A 13,158-nucleotide genomic window follows, 5' to 3' on the forward strand; every position below is an offset into this window, starting at 1 on the left:
GCCTTGCGTGAAGGCTTCTCTTCTTCCGGTGTAACCCATGGAGGGTCCCAGCGGCGAGCCGACGAGGCCGCCGGCGAGTGCGGCGTCGCTCCAGGCCCCAGCTGTCAGGGCGTCTGTGGCAGGCTACAGCGGTGCGACTGCGTTTTCCGATTGCGTCAGTCAGCCGGATGAGTTCCAGAGTGTCCCGCCGTTCCACAGTCCTCCCTCGGGAGTGGACACGCGACGCGGGAGTGCGCGTTCGCAGCCCTCCTTGTCGCCGTCGGGCTACTCCGCAGGCATTCCTGCGCCTCCAGGACCGCCTTCCTCGGCGGTCAGCTCTGCCTCGCCGCAAGACGCCTCAGGGGGGTTACCTGCGTCTGGCGTCGGCGAAAGTGTCTCTTTCGTCAAGCGTTCAAAATCGGGCTATGTGCCGGCGCCGGCTGTGGGCGGACCGGGCAGTGGAGTCGACCGGGATCCCCTCGAGCCGCCCCCGCGCCCGCACGCGCCGCAGCAGTCGCCGTTTGCAGTGGATATTGACCTGTTTGAGTTGCCGGATCGAAAGAAGCGCGGAGGCCGCCGACGCGCGGTTCAGCTGTTGTGGACGCACGGCTTCTTTTTCCTGGGGCGACTCTTGGTGTTTGCGTTTGCGCTCTTTTTGATCTACTGCACGATTGCGGATTTGGGCCGCTATCGCTGGCTGACCCTGACCGTGGCCGTTCCGATCGAGGTCGCCATGCTGGTCCTTTGCCAGCTTCTCCTCAAACTGCCGTCGTGGAAACGCTACTTTGAACGCATGCTCACGGACAAGCTGCTCAACTTTTCTCACCAGATTGAGCAGCAACAGATCGGACCGCAACACATGCAGTCCACGCAGCTGACGGGCCCCCGGGGAAGTGGAACAGACTACGGGGACCAGGGGGACGACGACGCGGCGCATCCTGCGCAGCCTCTCGGCGGCGATGAAGAGGCCCGCAAACGACCGGAGAATGGGGCCATCTCAAGGTTCTCTTTCCGCAGAGGCGTCTCCCGGTTGGACTCGCGACTCGCCGTCGACGAAGAAGACGAACTCGCGGAACAGAGTAGCACGAGCGAAGCAGATGCAGGCGAGAGAAGGCCGCACGGCTCGAGGTCGCATCCGGCGGAATCCGACACCTCCAGTCGCCTCCAGAGCCTCCCCGACGCCGCACACGATTCCGGCGCCGAGCCTCGGGGCCGCGAGGACGGGCGAGGCGCAACGAGCGACGGGGACAGGCCTGAGGAGCGTGGCAGCGTGGTGCGGAAGAGCACCCAGGAGGACGGAAACGTTTCCGGCGAGGCGAGCGAAGCGACGCGGGAGTCAAGCCGGTGGCGACGGCTGTTCAGACCGCGAGCGTCCCGTCCCCAGCAAGAGGCGAAGGACGCGCGTCTCGACTCGCGACGGTTCTCGGGTCGGGCGGGGAGCGCTCCGCCTCTGGAGACTGACCGGCCGCGCCGGAGCGGGACTTCCGGCAGGCTTCAGGCCGAGCGCGCTCGGGCGTCGCCCGGCGGGGGCAAGGCGCCGTGGAATGGCGACGCCTCTGCGCAGGCAGGAGCTTCGGACGCCGCGCACGCGCCTCGGGAACGTCCGACATCGACGCACAGACCGGGCGAGACGTCCTCCACGTCCCCAGCTGGCGTGGGTCGGGAGGCGCGACGCAACGCCTCGGGGCCTCGAGACCGACCTCAGAGTCCCGCGTCGCGTGGCGGCTCTGCGCCGGAAGGACACCGAGCGGACCGGTGCGCCCAACCAGATGCAGGCGCGTCGCCCCGTCACAGGCCGCGCAGCATGACGCCTGGAGCGTATCCACCGTTTTACGGATACAGCCCGAGGACTCCACACTGCATGGCCTATCGAGGCGCCGAGGGGATCCGCGACCCAGCGTATCCCGTCCGCTTTGCGAGTGACGACTTGAGCAACTTGTGGATCACGTATCGCCACCAGGGCGTCCCTCGCGGCCAGCACCGCCTGTCCCTCGCCGGTGCTGGCCCGGGCATTTCCGGACCGAGTCGCTTCCTGAACTACTACACTCAGACGCGACCAGGCAGACAGCGCCAGGCGCGAGGCCCGTGGGGCTACGAGGCGCCGCTGGGGGGGAGCGGCCGGTACGGCGCGGGGTACGGCGGAACGCATGTGAAGGGTGTGACCAGCTGCGTCGATCTGAGGACCGCGACCGAGCCCGCGAGGAGAGACCAGTTGCCGCGCGCGTCGCGGCGAAACTACGCGGAGGGCCACGCGGAAGAGCGGACCGACAGCGACGTTCGCCAGTTCACGCGCGTCGCAGACTTGTTCCGGCTGCGCAGTTTCTCGAAGAGCCCGGGACAGGCTTCCCGGCCTGCGGCGGACGCGCTCCAGAAGAGGAGCTGGAAAGCCCTGCGGCTGCCTCCGGGCTTTTCAGGCAGCAAGGGTCGCGAAGACATGCAGCGCGTCCTCGAAAGGGACGGAATGGATGAGGACGGGGCGACGCCGGGGTACCCTCGGCTCCGCCGTCGCTCGACGCTCCCGTGGCCGAGACACTACCTTTACGAGGACCAGGATCCGCACTCGCTCTTTGGTTTGCCCGGGGGGCGAGGCTACTCCCTCGGCGGCGCCGAGACCCGCCTTCGCCACCGCCGCGCGGGATCGCTGTCCCGTCGGCACCTCGACTGGACGTCGCGCATTCGACTCTTGATGCTCGATGAAGACGACAGTCTGGTGGACGAGCAGAGTCTGTACGAGCCGGAGGAAGTGGACCCAGCAGGCGAGTTGGACGACGAGGGCAGATACGCCAAGGGGAAGGCGGTTCCTCGGACGCGCCGGGAACGGCTCGCGGCTTGGTGGCGGGGTCGGAAGGAGTCGTGCGTGCTGTTCTTTCGCTGCCTCGTCATGCTGTGTGACTCCGTCGCTGGCCCGGCAGTCGGCAGTTCGGCCTTTCTTCTCGCGGTGCTCCTGCGCACCATGGCCTGGTGCGCCGTCTGGGTCTGGGCCTCGACGCTCATGGTGCGCGAGCCGCAGAACAAAGACTTGTTTGCGTGGGAGTTCGACAACCTGCCGCAGGCCTACTACTTTGTGGAAAGCACCTTCTTGTGGATGGTCACTTTCGACTACTGCGCCGGCCTGTTCACCGCGCCTCGGAAACTCCAGTTCGTCCTCAGTCCGTACTCGATAGTCGATCTCCTCACGATGCCCATGACGTCTTTCATCGTCAACTGCTTCGTCGACGACCAGCGGCTCGGCTTGGCGCGGCCGGACCCCGCCTGGGGGGACGTCGCCGAGTACTCGGCGCCTTCGAAGCGGCACGCACAGCCGCACGTGGGGACCCACGACCAGTTTCCCTGGCTGCTTCTCTTTGGCTGGCTCCGCTTCCTCCGCCTGGTCAAGACCGAGCATGTCTTGTCCCGGTGCTTTCCGTACTTGAGCGTCGTGAAGCTTCGCATTCTCTCCATCGTGGTCTCCTGGCTGATGATCGTCCTCACCTTTGCGGGCGGCATGTTTGTGTTGGAGGCGCCAGAGCCCGACATCAACTACACGAACGTGTACGACTTCTGCTTCTACGCCATCGTCACCGTCATGACCGTGGGGTACGGCGACTTTGTCCCGCGGTCTGCAGCCGGTCGAACCCTCGCGATCGTGACCATCATCTCGACCTTCGCCTTTCTTCCCGGCGAGGTCCAGCGCCTCATGGAGGCCTTGCGCGAGCCGCGGACGATCGTCGGCTCGCCGCCCGCACCCGGTGACGACTACCTCTGCATGGTGGGGCCGATACAGCCGCGACAACTTGCGGTGATTTGTCGGGAGATTGCGCGTGCGTTCCCCGGCAGCGTCCAGGCGATTCTGGTGATCACGCCGCTCCCGGTGTCGGCCTACGACGACATTTGCTTCTTCTCGCTGTCCGTCTGCATTCGCGGCGGGGTCCGCGGCGAGCCACTGCCGTCAAACATTCGGTCCTACTGCTCGAACGCGAGGGCCGTGTTCATCTTCAGCAACACGCGGGCCTACCAAACGTTGCGCGCTGGCGGGGATCCGAGCGGCGTTCCCGACCCGAGCTGGATCGAGGGCGTCGAGACCCGCGAGCAGGAGGAGGACCACATGACGCTGTTGCGGTTCATGGGCGTTCGCACGGTATGCTTCCCGGTCAGACCGATCAACGTCCAGTTGATTCACGACCACCGGAAGGCCCTCGTGAAGGAGATGGGGGCGTACTCGACGCTGTGCATCAACGAAGTGAAGATGAAGTTGCTCGGGAAAAGCTGCGCAGACTGTCCAGGCTTCGTGTCCCTGATCGCCAACTGGTTCACGTTCTGGCGGGCCAGCGAAGAGGGGACGGGCATCGCCTGGGCGGCGAGCCGCGCCAAGCCCGCAGCCTCGTCCAGTCGCCCCCCGCGCAAGACCGACTTCCACCACTACGCCGACGGCGCGGTCTACAACATCTACCGCATGGAGTTCCCCGAGTGCATGCTCGGCGTCCACTACAAGCTGCTGACGCGGCTCTTGTACACCCACTACGAAGTCTTCCTCATTGGCATCATCGCCATCACGAAGGAAATCTGGATAAACCCTTTCCGGTACTTCATCGGCGAAGAGCTCGTGAACGGTTACACCACCTGGCCCTTCGCCGGCATCGTCCTCGCCCCTTCGCTGGAGACAGTCGTCAAGCTCAGCACGCTGCGGGACTTGCCTGTGAAAGTTCCCCGTGCGCCGTGCTTCTCCGGCGCCGCGGGGTCGCCCTCTGGGTACACCCGCGGGTCTGCGTTCCCAGCGACTGCGCTTCTGGAGCGAGAGGGCCAAACGGCGAAACGCATGTGGACAGCAGCCAGGGCATCTGTCGCTGAAGGCGTGAAGCAAGGCAGGAAGGCGACGCAGCGCGCAAAGGCGTCCCTCGGAGGGATGCACCACGCAGGCCTCTTCACGACCGCCCCGGCCGACAACGCGAACGCGAGGGGTAAGTTCTTGGGAAGAGAGACACTGGCAGAAACCGACAGAAAAGGGAACGACCCAGAACGGCATTCCTCCGGGTCCGAGCAGGAGGTGTTTCGACCGCGACGGATGCCGCTGCGTGAAGCTCTTTCCTTCTTTGCCTCGGCGTCGAGGAGGCCTTTCGCCGGGGGCTCCGCCTGTCGCTGGCCCATCCCTTTCTCGCTGCCGACATGCGGAGCGACAGGCGGCAGAGACTCGACTACACGGGAAAATGGTGACAAGAGATAACACCTGGGTTGTAGAGCTCGATCGAGGGGATACTGACGGCAAGGGCCGATAAAAGAGAAATGGGCTTTTTGGTCGCGTGTGTCCGCTTTCTTCCTTTTTCCCGTGGGCCCCGCCATCCCCGCACTTTCTGCGCTCTCGGGCTACACACGCATGTTCCTGTTTCTGCGTTTCTGTTGTCTCGCTTCGCGTCTCGGTTTTTCAGGCGGGGATCCGCAAGCGTTCGGAGGCGACGGCGCGCTGGGACCGTCGAGAGCGGGTCCGGCGCAGTCCGGCGGCCAAGGCTCGCTGGCGGGCGACATGTACCCTCTGCCCGCGGTTTCGTCGAGCGTCAGCGGCGGGTTTCCCGGGCAAGCGTCGCCAGGTGTCTCGCCATATTTCGGCTCTGCTTCGTGCTTGGCGTCTACCTACCCAGGCGCGGCGGCCGCCGCGCCTGGTTCCCCGGGCGTGGGGGCGAGCCCTCCCGCGCTTCCCGCGTCTCCAGGAGGCATCGGCGGCGCGTCGCCTTCCCCCGCGGCGCCTGTCTGTGCACACCATCGCCGGCACTTGGGAGGAGGCGCGGGGCCGTGCGACGATCAGGCGCTCGGAGCTCCGGCCTCTCCCTTTGGATTCCCCGCGTCGCCCTACGCGCCGCTGCGCGGCCCTGGAACCGCAGTGCCTGCTTCTGGAGCTTCGGACTTCAGCGCAGCGTCGCAGAAGCCGAAGGCTGCCTGCGTGCTGTGTCAGACCGAAGCCAAGTCGCTGTCTCTCGACTCGGCGGCCGTCTCGCAGCACGCGTTCGGACACAGCTTCGCGTTCTCCTCGGTCTGTGATCTGCACGGGAACCGGCGGCCCGCGTTCGGTGGCATCCTCCAGACGCACTCAGTGGCGGAGGCGCGTCGGACGATCTTTGCGAACCCGGGGAACCCGGTGATTCTCGCCTGTGGCTGGCCACGGGGATTGCGGATCTTCATTAAGACGCTCCTCGCGAACGGCGCGTACAACGTGGTGATTCTCGCGCCGCACTGTCCCGCGACCGTGGGACCGTCCGACTTCGCCGCCTACGCGACCTCCTGCGCGTACGTGCGCGGCAGCGCCTTGAGCACAACGGACTTGCTCCGCGCCGGCGCGCTTCTCGCCAGGAACTGCGCCGTGTTTAGCACCTTGCACGTGGCCTGGAAGGGCGACCTCAGTGCGGCGCGCCTCGACACGCAAGCGCTGCTCGTGCGGAAGACCATTCAGGCCCTCTTTCGGGCCTTTCCCGTGATGCGGCAGCGGGAGCCCGGCGCGGCGCCTGCTGCGGGCGACGCCGTGGAGCCCTACTCGCGGTTCTCAGGCGACGGAGACCACGACGCTTTCGAGCGGCAAACCGGCGCGGCGGACCGACCTACACCGGGCACGCTCGGCGCACACGCAAGCGCCGCCGGGCCGAGGGGTTCGCTGCCTCCGGGAGCCGGAGACGAGTCAAGGCTCCACGGCGCGGCCCCGCGGCTGGGCGAAGGCAGCGACTGGGCGCCTACGGCTAGCAAGGCGAAGGCCACAGCCGGCCGGCTCTCTCGGCTCGACTCGGAGGCTCTGCCCCGCAGACTTGCCTCTCAAGCGGGCGCGTGGGGAACCGGTCCAAGGGCGAGCGGCGAGTGGCTTCGCGGAGCGCCCGTGAGTGCCCGAGACACGCAGGCCTCCGACCGGGCGACGCACGTCCTTCAAGCCGTCGCGCATCACGCGGAGTCTCCCGACGCGGGCTGGGAGGAGCGGGAGTCGACCGGCGGTCCGCGGTGCCCGGTGTCGGAAGGATCCGATGGCGAAGTGGTGGAAGGCGAGAGCCGATCACCGCCGACGCGGACGGAGACACTGGCGAAACGCAAAGAGGTGCGGATCGACGTGCGCCCTGCGGCAGGCGCGCGGGCGGAGTCGCCGCCTCGCCGGGGCCCGCTGCACTGGCCGCAGGGACCGGGAAGGGAAGCCGGGGGAGGGCCGCGAGTCGGCGAGTCGGCGACGGCGGCTCGGGTTTCGCCCAGATCCGAGTTGGCCAGGTATGTCGCCATTCCTCCAATGTGCTCCAGTCCCACGTTTTCCCCTGCAGACTCCGCGAGTCTGGCCGACTCGCCGTGCTCGTGGCGCTCCTGCTCGCGAGGCGAGTCCGTCCACAAGGCGACGCGCCGCCTTCGGTTGCGCATGCCTCGCCACGGGTTTGCTGACTACGTGGAGCCGGAAGACGGCGAATCTTCGTCGGCGTGCTCTTTGCCGCGTTCGCCGCACGCACCGTCAAGCGCTGGACGTGGATCGCGTGAGAGCCGAAGGCCGTTGGTGGCGTCTCTTGACCCTCGCGACTCCGAAGTCGCGGTGACGCGTTTCGCCACAGATCCGCGCCACAGCGCGCCTTCGCCTGCTCTCGCGGGGGCGTCTGCAGACGCCGGTCCGTTGCCATCGAGTCCCCAAGCGCCCTCGAACGTCTCTGGGATCAGTCTCCCAGTCGCGTCAGGCCGCGAGGAGTTTCCGGCCTCGAGGTCGCCTTCCAGAGAGCCGCCCAGTCCCGGGGCAACCGAGCGGACCAGCGACCAGCTCCGGCACCAGTCGGCCGTGCAGCACGAACTGGAGCAGCTTCTGGAAGATCGGAGCTTTCAAGCGCAGCTCCGACAGCCGAACCTGCCGGCGGGCAGTAATCTGCGGTCCCCTGGGATGGCGTACGCTCCGGCGCATGCGGCGCCTTCGCCTCTGGGCTCCCCCACGGCGCCGCTCGACCCCGCAGTCGCGAGCAGCCTGGGCATACGCCTGCCTGTCGGCAGCCCTGGCTCGGCCGGCGCGTCCCCGCCCGGGGCGGTTGGGCCCGCGCGCCCGAGGCCCGCAGGAGCGTCCGGGGGGCCAACAGGCCCGCCGCCTGCGTCCCACGCCCAGGCGCACGGGGACGGCGCGTCTGTCCCTCTCGCCTCGTTCCCCTCGGCGGCCAACCCGGTCGCCCTTCTCCCAGTGGCGCACAGTGGATCGGCCGCGTTCGAGCCTTCAGGCGCAGGCGCTCATGCAGGCGCCGCGGAAGCCGCACCGCCGGGGGCCGAGCTCGTCGCCGGTGCGAACCTGCGCGAGAACGACGGCCGGGTTTGGTATCTCGTCCCCTCAGACTTTGTGCGCGGCGCGCCCTCGTTGGTCGCGACGCCCGCGGGTTTCGCAGGGCATGCGATGTCGCCGACAGCGGCCGAGACGCACCTGCAGAATGGCGACGCCGAGGAGAGGACGCAGGTGGGAGGCGCGCCTCGCTGCTGGAGGATTGGCGGCGTTGTTCAGCCGGCTGGGGCGCCTGAGCGCGCGCGCGAGGGCGAGAAATGCCACGGCACCCTCCCTTTTCCTCATCCGTTCGAGGCCCCACAATCGCCGGACGAGGCATCGGAGACCGCCGCGGATCTCGGCCAGCAAAGGAACGACGACGCGACCTTCCTCCAGGGCGAAGGCGACACCGCGGGCGGACCTGCAGAGCGAAGTGGCGAAGGCGGTTGGAGCGCCCGAGACGCGGGCGAGTTGCTGAGCTTCGTGGATGAAAAAGCTCGGAAGGAGCCGGGCATCTTCCTCGACTTGAAAGAGGTAAGTCGCCAGTCCTTTCGCGTCAAAAACATTGCGCGCTTCGCACGCGAGGCGCGTCCACTCTCCGTCACGAGCACCCCTCGAGCCGCTGCCGCCTCTGCGCGCCAAACCGTGCCTTCCGTTTTTCCCTTCAGGCCGTGGGACGCCTGAGGCGCAATCGAAAAACGGGTTGGCAGTCCTGCCGCTCTCGACTTTTCGCATGTCTATTTGGCTGGGTTTCTCCGAGGCTCCTCCCCGATGTTCCCACGTTGCTGAACCGCGTTCATGGATATTCTCTTTCTCTCCAGAATCTGTTTTTCGTGCGCCCGCATCTTCCCTGTTCTCACGTCCATGAGTTTCCAGTTGCGCCTTGTTCCGCCGCGCTGGCACCGCCGTCTTTCAGGGAACACCTGGACAGGTTGTCGCTGCTGGATGAACCCCTCGGCGTGCGTTGCGCCGTTCGTGGATTGCATCTGCTTCCCCATGCCCGTCCTGCGTTGCCGCTCTAGGCTGGGCCGGCTCTGTTCCAAGTCTGTGTTCTCTGGCGGCGCCCGTCGACTGATTTTCCACTGCGATGCGTTTTCTTTTGAAGAGCTCCTTCCTCGAGTACTGCGACAACTCCATGGTGATGAACGAGGCCTTCGTCTACGACAGGATCGACTCGTATCGCCGGCTCTGGGTCTCTGACAAGAAGGAGATGACGGCAGCGTACCTCGGGAGTCTCCTCTTCGCCTCCGGACACGCATGCGTGGAAGACATGTTCTACGGTTTGATGGCGCACACGCTTCCCGTCTCCAAATACGCCGTCGACGCCTCCGTCATCGACTATCTGGTCGAGGTGTGGTCTCCACACACCCAGGCAACACGGCAACCGAAAATAAGGCACTCAAACCGAGAAAACGTGAAAAATGTCCACATGCATTCATATATATAAATGTATACGGATGTACAGTTATATGTATGGGCTCTTTGTAATCGTCTGTTTTTGTTTTCTGCACGTGTTGATGGTTCGACAGGATCGCAAAGGGTGCATCGACGCACAGAAGCGCTTGGGACGGAAACTCACGAGCTATCCGTGCGGCCCGAATTCCGTGTCTTGTGCTGCTGCGACTTCCACGTCGCCTTCGTCTTCGCCTCTAGGCCTGGAGGCCGTCCCGCCCATGTTTGTTGGTGTCCCCTTCAAACGACTCTTTGAGGTAAATCCGGGCTGCTCAAGAAGGCCCCTTTACAGGCATATATAAATATATATACATATATGTATGCATACATATATATGCATATATATATATATATATATATACATACATATTTATATATATATATATATTCATAGATGTATTTCTACTTATATATATATATATATATATATATATATATATATATATGTGGATTTGTATAAGTGGATTTGCGTGAAAGGGACACGGGGGAGACAGGAAAGGAGACGTGTCACTCTCCACTGTCCCAGGTGCACAGAGCGAGCGAAAACGAGGAGGTTGCGCTGGCAAGAAGCGTTTCGAGACACCTGAAAATTTGCACGAGGTTTTCCGTATCCGTTCGCCTGTCGGAGAGCAGCACACTGGACTTCCACAGTCTGCATCGTCTCTTGCATGCCCGGAAGGGAGGCATATCCTCTGGGCACGAAGGCTTATCCGCTTTGTCTCATTCACACCAGGATACCTATGTGTCTATCTATATCTATGTGCTTATGCAGAGGTACATATATGTGTATGGGGATATGGGTTGTGACCTATATTGTTGTTGGTGCCTCCATGTAAGTGTGTAGGAGGTTATTTGTTATATTTGTGGTCCTGCGCCCTCGCTTTTCAGTCTTGGATGTGTCTTGCCGTTGTGCCGACAGGTCCAAATGAAACCCTAGGAGAAGTCCTCTTTATCCCGTGGCTCTTAGTCGTTCGTCTTCTTTGCTCTTTTCCACGCTGCCTGTAGCGGATCAGGACAGCGCGCGTGTCTGCCGTCACTTTGTCTCCTCTCGCTTTCATTTTGTCTCCTCTCGCTTGCCTCTCGTCGTGTCTGTTTCTCTGTGTCTCTTTCAGCACTTGATCAAACTCGAAAAGAAAATCGCCATTGGGATCTACCGGCAGTACCGCGTCGCCACGGACTACGCCGGTCACCGGCGGCCGAAGAAGCTGGTGCTCTGTTGTCCCTCGCCGCAGCTTCGCCTCACGGCGTTTGACAAGGTACGCGAGATCGGCGAACCGAGCGACCTAGACTTCTTTGTCTTTTCGATAGCAGAGGCAGAGAGCCGCAGCGACTCTCCCGGCACACATAGAGGAGTAGAGACAATCAGTTGCATGCAAGTTGAAGGGACTCCGGACAGATTCTGAGGACGTAACGGAAGTCACACCCGTGCCTCTGTCGAGGTGGAGTCTCTCGTCTGTGGCTTCAACATCGCATTCGCATTTACGGATATGTTCCCACATATATATATATATATATATATATATATATATGTCGATAACGGTAGACAGTGATCCAGTGATGGTTGCCTGGAACATAGTTCTCAAGAACTGATGAGGGAGAAAGGAAGGTGCCGACTGTGGAGGTGAGATGCAAGCGTTGGATTTGCCTTTACACACAGATGCGTGTGCGCGCTCGAGCGTCACAAATAGGAGTCGAGACGCGGTGAAGCGCAGAGGTTGGACAGGGACGGGACGTGGGAGATCCCTGAAGACTGGGCAGAAAGAATAAGAGTATCGGCGCGAAGATGAGAAGACGGAAGGTGGGGATTCCGTGCAGGTATTCCCAAGCCTGTATTCTCTCGCCCTTCTGCTTTCTTCGTAGGTTTACGTCCTACGCCCCTGCAGCACAGAGGCGCTCCGCCAGCCCCGGGCCTTTCTCTGAAAAGGCGAAGCTGCAGAGAAGACGTTTGAAAAGTAAAGACGGAAGAGCGACGCACCGGAAAAGCTGTCTGTCCTTCCAGAGGGGGGAACAACACACTCAGCCGGAGAAAGAGGCGACCGAGGACCGGCCGCTCAGCGAGCGAGAAAGAGACGAAAGGCAAAAAAAACCGAAGCGAACATCAAGAGGGAGGGGCCGAAGTGCATGTGTGGAGCGCCAGCGCATCGCTTGCTACTTTTCCGTGAGAACTTGTGTGTGTTTGGCTGCGTGAAAACCCACACCCGAGGGTCCATTTGTCGTTTTCCCCTTTCACGAACCGCAGGTTTGCGTAGAGAAAACCATTCTGCCAGAGCCAACCTGACACATCTCAGACTTCCCGGGTGTATTCCCCTCGCTCCAACGTGCACACCGACCCAAACGCTGTGATAGAAATTCAGAGATGACGTGGAAAAGTGCAGTATTAAAGCCACCTTCACCTGGGGACCTAACGTCGTCTAAAAACCGATACTATATATTTATATATAGACAAATATACATATACATATATGAGAAAGAGACAGCGAGTAACGGAGAGGCACTTTCACCGGCACAGACCCGGAAGCGACCTAACGGCAAATCATGATCTGTTTGCCTTTTTACGGGAGAACTTCGTTTTCGCGACTCTTCCGGGTTCATGCTCAGACTCTTTTTCGAGTCATCGGAAGCAAAGCATGACCCCTCAGAAAACGAAGAAAGTCCATGCTCCCTACGTACATGACTCCATATCTCTCTCTCTCTGCACGTATATCTTTTTTGGTCTCTCCCGTTTCCTGCTCTTACGTTGGTATGTACCGCGGACCTCCAGCTTGTCTCCTAAACTTTGCCAAGAGTCTCAGTTTTGACTGTGGCGTGGATAGAGAAAACGCATGTAGTTACGCTGAAGCGCTGTCCTCGCTGAGTGAAACTTGAGTCGGCCGATTGGTAAAGCGCCAGACTGCGCGCGCGCCTGACTCTGCTACCGACAACATCACGGGATTGCGCTGGCCATCTGTAGCTGCATGCAGACGCTGTGCATGCATCCAGAGCAGAGAGGTGCCGAGTAGTTACATCTTGTTGCTGTTCTTAAAAACGTGAGAGAGGAGTGAGATGCGCGATGGGACCGACCGACGCGGGCCTCGACAAGGTCAGGAAAAGAAGAGGGGAAGCCGATGAGACAGATAGAGAGGCTTCCCGGAGAGGATAGCGGAAGATCGTCCGCCTCAAAACCAGAAAAGGACGATAAAGAACACCCCTTGTCTCTTCTTCAGAGTATGCCTTGTTCTTCTCTCCGGCTTTTTCTGCGAGGAACCAGCCTCGTTCTTCTAGGTTCCGTTGCTCTTCGGTCGCAATTTTCTGAAAAGGGCGGATGTCGCTTTCTAGACGCCCGCCGCGGTGTCGTTTCGCAACAGAAAATGCGCAGACGAAACTTGGAACCGAATTGAACTCGGGAAACGCCTTTCTCCACACACCCACATCCCCGCGCAGAATGCATCGTTTTCTATCTCTGAAGAACAGACGAAGGCGAGACACAGCTACGAAGGCAGCGACCGAAAAAGAAGGAAACTGAGACAGAGAGG

General features: G+C 62.1%; 1 protein-coding gene across 1 annotated transcript; it reads left to right on the plus strand.

Moving 5' to 3' along the window:
* Nucleotides 1-37: 37 nt before the first annotated feature.
* NCLIV_034260 (conserved hypothetical protein) lies at nt 38-11,566 on the plus strand (the record flags this gene model as incomplete). The annotated part of the gene is made up of 6 exons (XM_003883622.1): nt 38-4,916; nt 5,382-8,728; nt 9,300-9,545; nt 9,724-9,903; nt 10,759-10,902; nt 11,507-11,566. The coding sequence occupies 6 exons, from the start codon at nt 38-40 to the stop codon at nt 11,564-11,566; spliced, it is 8,856 nt and encodes a 2,951-aa protein (XP_003883671.1).
* Nucleotides 11,567-13,158: the final 1,592 nt, after the last annotated feature.

This window comes from Neospora caninum, chromosome VIII, assembly GCF_000208865.1.
Source record: "Neospora caninum Liverpool complete genome, chromosome VIII".
NCBI classification, from domain to species: domain Eukaryota; phylum Apicomplexa; class Conoidasida; order Eucoccidiorida; family Sarcocystidae; genus Neospora; species Neospora caninum.